This window comes from Corvus kubaryi, unplaced genomic scaffold (genome assembly GCF_017639235.1).
Source record: "Corvus kubaryi isolate FWS band 111438036 unplaced genomic scaffold, C.kubaryi_AGA036_p1.0 124, whole genome shotgun sequence".
NCBI classification, from domain to species: Eukaryota; Metazoa; Chordata; class Aves; order Passeriformes; family Corvidae; genus Corvus; species Corvus kubaryi.
This window is the reverse complement of record NW_024580659.1, coordinates 582,171-595,557: the sequence shown is the minus strand read 5'-3', so window position 1 is coordinate 595,557 and position 13,387 is coordinate 582,171. Positions and strand designations below refer to the sequence as shown.

General features: G+C 50.0%; 1 protein-coding gene across 2 annotated transcripts in view; it reads right to left on the bottom strand.

The window, feature by feature from the left end:
- Positions 1-388: 388 nt before the first annotated feature.
- RBM6 (RNA binding motif protein 6) overlaps positions 389-13,387 on the bottom strand; it is a 57,731-nt gene continuing 44,732 nt past the window's right edge. For both annotated transcript variants that reach the window (XM_042018560.1, XM_042018571.1), the window contains 14 exons: positions 12,148-12,399; positions 11,500-11,660; positions 10,671-10,768; positions 10,154-10,196; positions 9,508-9,568; positions 8,498-8,589; positions 7,653-7,805; positions 6,668-6,757; positions 5,922-6,011; positions 5,029-5,301; positions 4,399-4,473; positions 3,703-3,800; positions 2,346-2,457; positions 389-662 (listed from right to left, as the gene is read on the bottom strand). In XM_042018560.1, coding sequence (XP_041874494.1) covers positions 537-662; positions 2,346-2,457; positions 3,703-3,800; positions 4,399-4,473; positions 5,029-5,301; positions 5,922-6,011; positions 6,668-6,757; positions 7,653-7,805; positions 8,498-8,589; positions 9,508-9,568; positions 10,154-10,196; positions 10,671-10,768; positions 11,500-11,660; positions 12,148-12,399 — 1,724 coding nt within the window. In that variant the 3' untranslated portion in view covers positions 389-536. The remainder of the gene's footprint in view (positions 663-2,345; positions 2,458-3,702; positions 3,801-4,398; positions 4,474-5,028; positions 5,302-5,921; positions 6,012-6,667; positions 6,758-7,652; positions 7,806-8,497; positions 8,590-9,507; positions 9,569-10,153; positions 10,197-10,670; positions 10,769-11,499; positions 11,661-12,147; positions 12,400-13,387) is intronic.

The following is a 13,387-nucleotide window of genomic DNA, read 5'->3' as shown; positions in this document are numbered from 1 at the left end:
CGCAGTGCTAATAAGGTCACCTTTAGCCATTAAGCTCTTGCTATTAATTGAACCCCATTGACCTCATCAGCTGCCAGGATGAATCCCACACAGATCACTCCTGCTTCTGAATGCCTCCCAGGCCTTGGGGGCATGCCTGGCTCCCAGCTCCCATCTTGACCCAGGAGTACATGGCACCAGGAGGATCTGTCCCTGAGATGACAGGGAACACCACTGCAAGACAGTGGCACTGCTGGCAGGGTCTCCAAGCTACCAAACCTGTTCCAGTCCCACTGACACAGCTGCAAGTCCCAGGGACCTCATCAGCAAAGAGCAAAACACAATGGAAATCTTTCAAAGCATTACGTGCTTTCAAAACACACCAATTTAGCCACAAGACAAGCACTGTCAAATTTTCAGTTTTATTAAAAAAATTCTAGCAGCAAAACCTGTAACAATTCAAAAAACAGAACAAAACAAAAAAGACCAAACCTTCAAAAGAACATGACACAGAGAGAAAGAGATGGAGAGAGACAGATCTGGGGTTCCTCCACTGTTCACTCAAGCTCCTTATAGCGGGCAAACATGACCCTCCGGACGGCGTCGCGGTAGGTCTCGTTGGACTGCCTCTTGGGGGGCTTCCCTGGGGCCCCCAGCCCAGGGCCCTTCCTCCTGTTTTCTGCCTGCAAACAGACACAGCTCACATTAGTGATTTCTCCTCCCATAAATAAAAAGCTTCCCTGGGCTGCTTCAGGACTGCTGACTGCTCCCACGTGGATCCACGAGCAGAGGAAGAGCAAGTGCTCTGTGTTCTTCCAAAAGCTGGTTGGGAAAAACTACAGACCCTTTGAGGGCAACAAAAGCAGCCAGCAAATGCCCGGTGGGAATCAAACCGCAGGGATCAGCTGTGGAGGAGTGGGCAGCCAAGAGGCAGCACCAGCAGCCGCGGGCGAGCCAGGATGGAAACGGAGCAAAAGGAAAGCTCTGACGAGAGCTGGGCTCCAGGGGAGCTGTTTGCTGTTAGTCTGCATTGGCACAAGCTCAGCTGTTCTCTCAACAGAGCTCCCATGGGCACTGGTACCTCGCTCGGAATTTCAAGCAGTTTACAAGGACTGGTTTTCTCAGTCAGCACCTGCATTATTCAGCAATACCTGCCTGGAGCCAGCCCAGGAGGGCAGGCCTGAGGCTAGAAGTTTCTCTGGCTCTTCAGTCCAATCCACCTGAATACCAGAGATCTCACCAGTTGGGCCAAGAGATCAGAGCTGTGTGGGGTTGACATGGTCACATGGCTTTGCCCAGCATGACTTGGAAGTGAAAGGCAAGCACATCTCTTCTGGCCTATGAACTGTATGAGGGCTGTGCTTTGCCATCAGCTCCCCCTGCAGAGGGGGAGCCCTCACGGGAGCTCAGACCTCCCAGGGTGCGGTGCTGGAGCTGGCCCTCGGACAAAGCCTGTTTTATGGGCAGAGGGACCTCACCACAAGGACTGAGCAGCAGCTGGGGGCTGTTCCTGCTGTCTGCACTGAAGAGGGACTCTTGCCTCGTGTATGTGGGCTCAAGCAAACATGCGTCACGAAGCCTCAAATATTTGCTTTAATGATCTACTTGACTGCAGGCTGAATGTCACCCTGTGAGTCCTGCTCCAAGCTGCCTGTCCCTCAGCAGAGCATGGACACCACAGCACCTGGCCAGCCCCGAACCTGCCACCAGAGCATGGCCCTGCTCACGTGGCCCTGGGCAAGGCAGAGCAGCCCCTGGCCCAGGCTGCTTCTCTGACAAACCCTCTGCAGGAAATTAAGGTCCACTGAGAGACCAGCCTGTCACAGAAGGCAGGATCTACTTGACCCTGCCTACCCCAACATCCCTTGCCGATGGGCCTCTGCTCCTTGTCAGGTACTGTATCTTGGTATTATCTTCTGATGTCCAGAGTCTGCAGTGGCAGCCAGAGCCTCACAAGTGCTAAGCAGAGCAGACAAAGAGCATCTTGGGCCCTGCGGCTTTGGCTATGCTCACACTTCTCCAGGGGAAGTTCACCTTTTTCCCCAGCTCACATGGCTGCAGAGAACCTAGCTGGTAACCTGCTCAAACCCCAGCCTGACTTTGAGCAGGTACTAACAAGATGCTCACACCCTTCCTGCTCACTGTTACTCTATTTTCAACACCTCCAGATCCGCATAAATTCTAATGTTGTTCTACAGCCAACATACTTGCAGCCCCTCCCAGCCTGCAAAGTTCATCAGTGCACACATATTATTCCATCAAGCGGGTGCTGAGATTTGCAGCCTGACCTGAACTCCCTCCAGCTCTCCTGGGAAACATTATGGGCTGCAGGACAGTGGTGTGCTTTGAAAGGCAGGAAGACTCACCTCCACTGGTGATGCTGTGCCCTGCTGGTTGTGGCCAAAGCCTTTCTTCCACCCCGGAGACTGCACCATTCGGTTCCCTTTGTTGTTACTGTCAAGCCTTGGGTCATAGTCGCTGCAAAAGAGCCAGAATCAATTGTCCAGTCTTGCAATGCTTCAAACACATGCCAGGGATTTTTAGTTCTGCTAATAGAACCTTCACTGACATTTCAGCCTCTCATGAGGGATATCCAAGTTTCTTGCCAGAAGCACACCGCCTAAGGAAACCACCACGTCAGATTCTGTGTGCAGGGCTCACACACCTTTGACTGCAAAATTTCTTGTCCCACCTCAGGGGGAAATACACCAGGGCACAGGAAATGAGCTCAGACTCCCAAATATTTACAGTATAAGCAAGCCAGGAGCCTTCTGTGCTTGTATTTCTTAATTAGAATCTTAGCAATAGCAAGAAAGCAAAGTTTAATCCCTGCTGCTCTGTTAGATCTTTCCTTTCTCCCAGTGCTGTGGTCATGGAGCTCAACAGATGCAGTGTTGATTGGGACACACTTTCTCCCACCTCATTACTCATCCAAGACCATTAACCTAACCAAAAGCCCCAGTTTTGAAAACATCTCAGCATAAAAGACTCTTCCTTCAGACAATTTCTACTTTCTGGCTGCTGGTGACACTGCACACAAACAGTTTTAGTTTATCTACAGCTATTCCAGGAAAACGGAGGGAAGAGAAGATGTGGATGTTTAAACTGCAAGACACAGAGGAAAGGTCTCCTTCTGAGGTGCTGTGCCAGAAGAAAACAGGCACATAACCAGTTCTATCTTCAACACACGCCTGGCCGTTCCTCAGCCCACTGAACACGCGAGCTCAGAGCAGGCAGGCCTGTCGAGAACTCCACACAGCACGCACTTTCTTCCTCCACCTACTCTGAACGAGATGGAAACAGCTCCCAGCGTTCCTCTGAGTCAGGGAACAGATGAAACACAGCTTTGCTCTTTCTTTCAATGGCTAGATGCCAGGACAGGAGGGCAGCAAGTGCCTTAAGGACGAGGTGGATAGGAACAGGCTGCATTCCACTCTCTGTGTCTGGCCAGGCACACTCAGACCCCCATCTCACCCCTCCAGCACCAGGCAGCTTTGCTCTGCTCTTCCCAGACCCTTGTTTCCACCCCAGCCCTCTCCTGACCTCTACAAGATGTCCTGCAGTACAACAGGCTCACACTTTGAGGAACTCTGTCTCAGTCTGTCTGGTTGTTACTTTGCAGATCTACCCCCCTGGCCAATTCCCAGCCTTGGTCTGCCAGCAGCACACATCCCATCCCAGCATCAGCATCCCCAAAGAGACCTAACCCAGAACAGCCATTACCTCTCTGAGTCCCGGTCATATCTGAGCCGTTTCCTCTCTGGTGAATCCATCTGCTGGAATTTCTCTCTCCGGTCATTTCCTTTGTCTTTATGCCTCCCCTTCACAACAGAAAGAACAAAGTAAGTACAGGAGCTATGAAGGATTCAACACTGCAGGAGACTGCTCTGCATGCAGGTCTCATCTGATCCTCAGCTAGCTGGAAGGCTGTCCTGGGGACTCTCAAATACTGAACACTCACATCCCACAATCCACTTGCTCTGTTCAGATGTCATCTGTTGGGCTGACCCAGACCTGTTGTTGCAGCTTTCCAGCTACAGCACCAGGAGCAGCTCTGTGACCTTCCGAACAATGGACAGTTCTCCTGTCCCTGCCCAGGCAGCAGCAGCCCATACACCCCAGCAGTTTTAGATGGAAATTTGTGTCCCACTTAGCCCAGAGCCCAGTGCTGGCTTGCAGGACAACAGAACCACACTCAGACCCTTCTGTGAGGAATGAGATCTGCTCTTAAGAAGTCACAGAACTACTTACAGGTCCTGGTGCAGAGTGAGCCCACAGTTCACTTTTGGGAGGCATCTGATGCCTGGTGCCTAAGTGGATGCCTGGTGATACCTGGTGCATAAGTAGAGGTCTGCCCGGGACCACCACCCGCCCAGTGCAGAAGCACAAGCAGCTGCCTGCCCACCACCGCAGACGCACCTCACGCTCTCTCTTCTCCAAATATGCCAGTTCCTGCTCGGATCGTTTAATCTTCATATGAATCTCTAGGTTTTGCTGGAAGGAGGAAGACAGAAGGCAGTGTCAAGCAGAGAACACAAGCTGTCAGGGTCATCTGCTCCACCCACAAGGAGCACAGGTAAAGCAGCATGCTCTTGTGGCTGCACTATACCAGGCACAGCAGCCTCTCCTGCAGCCCAGACTACCTGCTCCCCCACAGAGGCCTGGAGCCCTTCCTCCCTGCAGTAAGGAAGGCAACCAGTCCTATTTTAACCCACGTGCAGCTTGGCTCTCCTAAAAGCAAGAGCTCAAAGGCAGCGCAGAACATGGGAGAGCACGTGCCAAGTTCTTACCACTCTCATGCTCCTGTGTGCCAGCACCCCACTCTGCCCAAGCCTTAGCTATCTCACTACAGCTTACAAAGTCACACCTTGATGTTACAGCACTCCCATGGCAGGAACAAGCAGTTCACACAATGCTTTGAACAGAGCTTTGAGGCAACTTTGCCTGCTACTGTGTCAAACTCAGCACAGCTCTTCCCACCCAACCACTGCGTTTTCCCTGCAGCTCACAAAGCTGTTGAGCCAACGGCAGCCCCCAGCTTCCCCATACCTTGTGCAGGTTGGAAAGCTGCTGGTGCTTGATGAGCACTTCCTTGTTGGGGAACTGCCTCCTGCACAGAAGGCAGGCCAGCTTGTTCCAGTCAGTCAGTTTGTCGTCGCTGGCCTTGGCCTTCCGCGGCTGCTCCTCGCGCGGTGCCGGTGGGTGCGGGGGAGGCGGCAGCCACTGAGCCTGGGACTGCTCCTCCTCTTCCTCCTCCTCTTCATTGTCGCTGTCTCCTCCATACTCTCCCAGAAGTCCTATCAGAGGGTTCACCACCTTGGGCTGAAGGAAGTGGAGAAAAGTGTGACAATTTGTAGCATTAAGCCTGCCTGGCCAGCACAGCTTTGCTTCCCCAACCTATCTCCCAGTGACTCCTGTCTCTGTTCCAGTCCAAGAGGCAGAGAGTTGCTTCCCAGCAGCACAGGCAGGGAACAGAGAGGAGCTGGCTGGCTTCTTTCCCTTCACATCAGAGGGTGGAAGCCCTTCTGCTCTCTAGTCAGGCCACGCTTTGGTGCCAGGCTTTTCCAACCTGCCACACACCTGAGCACAAGAAGCCACCAGAGGCCATGGCTGTTTGGCAGCGAGCTGCTGTCACTCACCTCCTCTAGAAATGGAGATCAGTGAGATTTGGCTTTCCTCAGACTGGAAGAGTTTTCTGCCTTAGGACTGGTTGAGTGAGATCCTGCTAAAACGCAGGTATCAAATTTCCCCATGCTAGAAGCCCACAAACAAGGTCAGATTTAAAAAACAAACTGCCTTCCATCCCCAGCACTCCCTCCTCTGGCATGAGAAACATCTCTGGCACCTCTGGCACTCGCGATTGCAGCCAGGCTGTGCTAAGCCTCCCTAGTCCTGTATCCAGGCTCAAACAGGGCAAAATGCCATCCTTTGGAGATACTTACCGGGGCTGCACTCTCTTCCTTTTTCACAGAAGGAGGTAAAGGTTTTTTAAAGACATCTTCTGCAGAGAACTTCTCCTCTCCAGTCTCAGTCTGAAACAGTTGAGATCAAGTGTTGAGACTGCCCTAGCATGGACTCAGAGCACACAATAGCTAAGCACTCCAACAAGTCTCCAAGGAAACCAGGTGGTTGGCAGAAATGAGGCGGTGGTTTTGGTGGGAGACATTCCCATTCTGGGGAATCCAGAGCTCTCCTGGAGCCATACTTGTGATTTTAGAGACAGCTGCAGCAGCTCAACATGCTGTCTCAGCCCGCCCCACTCTCACTCTTTGCTGCACTGTGATGCTGACAGTGGTCCCAGTCAGTGAGGGAGCTGGGGCAGGGCCAGGCACCTCTCTGTGTGCACAAAGGACATGAAGACCAGGTACAAAGCCACCCTCACTGCCAGACAACACCAATTTTCTCTGCTGTGACTGTGGCACAACATATGGCCAGGCTCAGCCAGCATGGCAGGGTTCCCAGGATCTTCTTTATCCTGGACAGAGGGCACCAGAGACTGCAGTCAGCACTGCGACAGGATGAGCCTGTGATACTCAGCTGTGTGCTCAGCAGCACAAACAGTAGGCTGGGGTGAAGCTTCACTTTCACACATTTTACAGAGAACTGGGCTGGAGCCTTGGACAGGCTCCAATTTAGTGGCTCATGAGTTACTCATACTTGACCAGGGAAGACAAGTGTAACACCTTACCAGGCCTGTGCTCTCATCCTTCTTCACAGAGGGAGGCAATGGCTTTTTGAAGACATCTTCTGTAAAGAATCTCTCCTCCCCAGGCTCATTCTGAAAAATCCAAGACTGTGCATTAGGCCAGCAGCAACACAGGGGTCAGAGAGCACACAGAGCAGCCAGGAAGCCACTTCTGAGCATCCATGGAAAACAGGCAAGTGGGAAAAATTATGGAATGATTTCTACTGGAGATGCTTCTACCCTCCATTCAGACAGGACCATGTTTCTCCAAGGTCAGTGTCCCTGAAAGCCTCCATACCAGATGGGACCCCTTGGCTGGCTTGTTACCAGCCTCAGGGACAATTAACAGCCCTCAAGTCCCAGTTGCCCAGGACTGGTCATGCCACTGAGCATATTCAGACCAAGAGGCAAAGAAGAACATAAAGTTTCTGCATTGGTGGCTAAATCACTTCTACCAACTCTCCTGGCATTCCTCAGGCCCTGTCAGTATCACAGCCCTGGGCTGTGCTCAAACATCGCTCTGGGCAGTTACTCCCAACCAGCAGCTCCCACACTGGGGAGACAGGATTTGCTCACTGGGAGCAGAAGTGAAGGGCACTGCCCTGGGACTGGGGGGGGCAGAAACCACAGTTAGGGGAGAGCTGAGTCTCTATCATCATCTGACTCGGTGTGTTTAAATGCCTCTGCCAGTTTTTTGTTGTCTATTACAATAGCAGTGCAAGTGAAACATGTCTCAGTTACCTGGATGTGACTGAATCCTTCACTATAAGGAAGGGATGAAAAGCCCTGGATTTAATGTCAGGAGAGAAAAATTTCAGGAACTTACTCCCACCTGGCTGGACAACCACCATGTTCCTACCTAGCTGCTGACCCTTTGTCTTTTCCCACTGTCCCTCCATTTTTGAATCCTCTAATTACTCTCTATTTTCTAACCTCTCTTCCCTCAGCCTCCTGGCCTCAGGTCATTCTGATGCCTGGAGAGTGTTACCTTAGCAGAAGTACTTTTCCCTTTGTCCTTTCTGTCCCTGTTGTCCCTGCTGTGTGGCTCCTTCCTGTCACTTGTCCGTTCTTGGCTCCCGTGCCGCCGCCTTCTGCTCTCCGTCGGGGGCTCAGAGGCTTCCCGGTCTATTGTGACTTCTCTCTGAAAGAGGCATTTGGAGCAGGCTTAGCCCAACCCCTGCAGTCTTCTTACTGGGCTTCTTGTCCTTCCTGAGCTGGGGAGACCAGCACAGTAAGAAGGGACTGCAGACAGCAAAGGCTTCAGAACTTTGCTGGGGCAGAAGACAGCTGACCACAGCCAGGTCACCAGTGCACTGCCCTGCTCTCCCACAGCATGGACATCCCCAGCATCATGAAAACAAGATTATAGTTCCAGAAACTCTCTGCTGATGGCTCTTTTTTGGCTTCCTTACAGTACTGCTGGCTAGGATTGAGAAGCAAAGAGACCACAGATGAAAACAGAGGTCTGCTATTCATTTTTTGTTACAGACAGTCACATATCACATGTCTACAGCAAAATTTAGCAATAATGCTCTGCCTGTAAATCCACTCGAGGAAGAGCAGACCAAAAACCCTCCAAAGGCAGTGCTTCAGAGGCCAGAGCTAGCTATGGCTGGTTCAACACACAGCTAATGGATTCCTAGCTTCTCATTAAGTTGATATTTTGCAACGTGCATCCCTTTCACACAGGTCAGAGAACAGAGTGTGAGACACAAAGCTGCCTCTGTGCTGCCCTATGCTGGCTTGTCTTCAGGATCTGGCTGCAAAATCCCTCCAGAGAAGAGCAGTTTGTAAGAACATATTGCATGTAAAGCTTCCTTCCCACACACTCACCTGAGTTCTGGGGTCATAGTATGTCCCAGCTATGGGATCGTAGTAATTCCCAGTGTCAGGATCATAAATGTATGTGGACACATCTGATGGTGCTGAAGAGAGAGACAGGAGTTAGCTCCAGAGGCTTCCAAAGGCAGAACTTGCCTTTTACCAAGACAAAAGCACGAACAAACATTACACTGGTGAAAGGACCAAGAGTGGGAAAGAATAATTTTTTCTCCTGGCAAGAAAGGTATGACTTGACTTGACCTACATCATCTTTTCTTTAAGGAGTAAGAGGGGTGATAAGTTTTCACAACTCTGGCAAAACGTCCACATCAAACAGATTTACAGGGGCTGTGCTGAGATCACAAGACCACAAAACTTGGTCATGAAACTCAGTAATTTCCCCAAGGATGGGGTAATGAGTATCTACATCCACCCACCCCTGTGAACAAGGAAAAGCTGTTCTCTCTCAAACAATATCCTGTTTAAAGTGATGACACTCCCCACATCCCTTCCACCCCATGGGCTCATGAAAGCTCCAGAGAAGAAAAGGGAGTGAACTATTTCTACAGGAAAAGCCAAAGGCCTTAAGGGTAGCAGGCCCATAATGTCAGGAATGTTCCTCATTTCCAAAGTGTCCTTTGACAGACCTCAGTAAGGAATAAGTTAGTGAAACAATCAGGAGTGGTCTTCCAGCTACTGGCATTGCTGCATCAAGTGTATTTTCCTCTGTCTCCTCTAGTAACTGCCAGGCTGATTTTATCCCATCAGTTTTCCACAACAAGGAAAAATAGGCACCAAGTTTCCTTTATCTGCATGTAGTTTCACACAGTGAGAATAGAGAGAAACACATCATCAGATAGGAAAATGTGACTAAACAAAGTTGGCAAAGGAACTCACAAGTGGGTGTAGCAAACAAACCTACTCTTAGCCTTTAAAAATATTTTTGGGCTGATTTCTACATGTCAGTGCCCTTTTAAGGAAGAAAAGTCTCCACAGTAGGAGTGAAGCAGAGTTTAACTTACACTGTGCTCTGGTGCGTTGCTGTGATTCGCCACCCCTCCTGTCTCTCATGCCCCTTCTGCCCTGGAGTAAGTGAACAACACAAACAGATCAGAGACTCTTCAACAAACATCATATTGCTTCTCCTCCCTCTCACAGGCCTGAAGTTTAGGAGAAGGGCTCATTTAGCCACCCCCTAAATAGAGCACAGGCAGACACAGCTTTTCATCTACAGAGAGCAATGGATGCTGTCACGAAGCACGAGATCTCTGCAGCTTCCACGAGAGGTGCTCATAGCAATCCATATGGAAGCCTTCACCCCACCCAGTATATGGGGAGAGTCCTGTAGTCTAGTAACAAGCACTACAGACATTCACTCTGGGAACTGAGATCAGTCACCAGTGAAATCACTCTGTAAAGTGTGGTATCGAGTAACCCAGCCCAGAACTCCCTCCAGCAGCACTGACTTGCACTTCTATGCACATGATAAATTGTGAGGGGCAGAGCAGCAGTGGGCACATTTGAGCATTATCACTCCATCTTCAAACGTGGTAAAACAAGTTCTGCAGTATTTCAGCAGCCCAAAGAGAAAAAGCCTAACACAGCCAGGCCCATGACCCCCCAGTGACCTCCCTTTCAGCAACCAGCAGGGAAGCTGTGCAGACCTACCGGGCCATAGTAGGAATTGTCACCGTGCTCCCCATAGTCATTCCTATTGAGAAAAAGGTTGCAAGATAATGTTAATTCGGTTTTATATTAACCTCAGTATATTCAAAATGATCAGCAGGCAGAAAGGCCATCTTTTCTGGCCACATGCTGGACTGTGTCCATCCCAGGAGACAGACTTGGCAAACCACTGTCTCCGTGAGAAATATGAGTCCACTCTGCTGTGTCTACAAAGATGAATCTCTCCACATGTTTTTTAAAAAGCTGAACCCACTAATTCCCTCAGAATGGGATTTGATGGCTGGACAACAAGATGCAATATGATCACTAATCCCATTCTGCTCAATCCCTGAAGCTTCTTCAAGCTTCAATGCCTTCACTTCTCCAACACATTTTTTGGTTGTAGGAACATCTGTGCTAATTCCCATGCCAAACTTTAAAGCACCTGCTCTGACAACACAGAGCACACAACAACCGTACATCACATAAAGGACAACCCCCCTGCCTCATCTGTTTGTACCTTCTCCTCCCTGTAGCAAGATTCACTTCCAATATACGCCCATCAATGCAGATCGGGGGATCCAGGTTCTGCAGTATCTTTAGCAACCTCAGCGCCTCCTGTAAAAGGAAAAAGAACGTCACTTTCCATGAGAAGGAAACAGCACATTTTCCAAATCCAGTCTGCCTGAAAGGAATGTCTTGTGCTCAGTAGGACAAGAAACACAACCCTAATATTAGTCTAAGTGTCAGTGAAGGGTATTTTAGGATGCAACAAAAGGGATAAATGCAACGTGAGGTTCTTTGCTTGTCCTATGACCAATTTCAGCAGCCAGCTGGGGACTGCATTCTCTTAGGGCTGCCAGACAGTGCAGCACCATGGCTGCTGCTGCCCCAGAGTGTTTTGGTGAACACCCTCTGGACCAACCTCAAAGCACAGCTATGGAGTCTGGGAGACACCCAGACACAGAAAATGTGAACCCTCCAACATGGGATGGTCTGTTAATTGAGATTCTTGCATCCTACAAACAAAAACCATTGAATTCAAGTTCTCTGCAAACAAAGTATCTATGCAAGAAGTGTTCAAGTTTAGGAGTGTCCACAAAGAAATGCACCGAGGTGAGAAAATCAGTGTCATAGCTTGTAACAACAATCAATCTTGGACTCCTAAAGCCAGAGAACAACAGCTGTACCAGCTAATTCCTGTACCTGGTCAGATAAGCAGAGAAGAGGACTTGCTCCAGCACAGGAGCCTCACAAGTACAGAGATTTCTTGTATTCCTGTGGTTTCTCTACTTCTACAGATTTCAGATGCCAACAGAGGGAGCAGGTGAAAGCAGGAAACTACTTACAGCATGGGATTCCAGCTCGATGAAGCCATAGGTCTGCCCCATCCGCCCAGCCTTGTTCTTCATGATGCGCACGCTGGACGTGGACAGACGCACGTACGGGGCCAGGAGCCTCACAATCACCTCAGGTGGGGTGAACCGAGTGATTCGCTTCAGCATAATTGCTGAGAAACACCATCAGGGAGGTGGCCCGGGAAGAAAAAGTAGCGAAAAAAAGAATTTATAACCAAGTTTTACCAAACCCACTCAAAGTAAGAGCACAGTTTCTCACAGTTGAGTCTCAAAGCCATTGCTTTTTGCTTTCCACTTTGCAAGATGCTCAGAGTATTGCCTCCAGTTGCTAACCTTTCCTGCCCAGAAAACATAGTAGAAAATAGCCCCTTCTCAGAGCTCAGCCTAGGGTAACTGCTGGCCCAAGAGGCTTTTGAAGCTGTGCTAAGTTTACTGCACCACCCAGAAGCCTGAATTAATTTTCCTAAAGACAATTTGTCAGCACCTTTGGAGCTGGACAGGCCTTCATTTCTTGATGCCATGGATTTGCACAACACAGAAAATAGCCTCCAGAGGTTTTAGTGAAATGCTGCCCTTTCTGCAGATGGCCTCATGGAGTGCAAGCGAGAGGAATCCAAAACTGGTCTTTGTGTCACTCACTTCTGCTGCCTCCACCATCTGGTGGCGTGGCTTCCTCTGCTTCCCTCTGAGAGGGCGGCTCCTGGTGCCGGTCCATGTCCCTTCTCTTCTCCTGTGAGGGCCGACGCTCTCTCCCTTCATCTCTCTTCCTTGGCTCCTGCTCCTGAGGCTGACATTCCTGCTGTGGAGCAGGAACTGAGGGCTGGAGAGGCTGCTTTGGAGATCCTGGTTGACCTGACAATTCTTGCTCGGGTGTTTCAAGCTTTGTCTCTGCTATTAGAGGAGAAATGGACTGGTTTCACATAAGAATGTTTCAGCAGGTATTTTTCTTCTCCTATTTTCTGACCCTTGCAGCAGTGCTCCTTATAAAAGGCCAACCTGTACTGCCTGTTGCATATCCACTGTCTTAACACTTGGCAGACACAAGGTTTGTTCAGGTACTGTTATCCTTCCACTGCCTTGTTTTGTGTTGGGCTCCTTTACAAGACTTCCCATCAAAGACAAGAGGCTTTCTGGCCACTTTATAGGATTGGCTCTTCCCTGAACAAACAAGAATCAGGGATGGATTTAGAAACACTCCTTCCATGCTCAGGATAACCTATATGGCAGTGATATCCTTACTATCTATGATGCACTCCTGATCATCCACAACTGAGCAATATCAACTAGTAACTGTCACCCTGTCTCTATGCTAGAGGAAAACTGGGTTCAGACCCCCTTGACCACTGAGTGAAACACATCCATAATACAGTCACAGATTTTATCAGGTGCCTACTGACCACAGATGACACAGAAACAATGTGGGAACACCCTTTCCCCCCGCCCCCCCCCCCAAGTCTACCTATGCCATTCAGAGAAGATAAACCCCAACAAGTTGCTGTGCTTGAAGGCCTCTGAACGGCCTGGTTTCACTGCAAAAGAGATCCCTACCTGAGCTTCTAACACTGCTGCAAAGGGAAGCCGAATCTGTGAGGCTGCAAAGGCAGATACCACCAGCCTTGCACCTGCTGCTGAAGCCTCTTCCCACAAAGAGAAGGAAATGAGGGTGCAAGACGTGATACAGTGAAGCTTCCTTCTTTAATGTCCCTGAGAGCAAGTCCCTGCTCTCATTCTGTTTGGGCAGTGGGCGGCATGGCAGAACACACGATGCTTTTGCACACAACTGTTGGGAAAGCTGCACAGTGCCTTGCTTGGCTGCCAGCACAGCTCACCTTGGACAGGCTTCTACTCATTTGTCTGCAGTTTGTAGCATGCAGAGTTT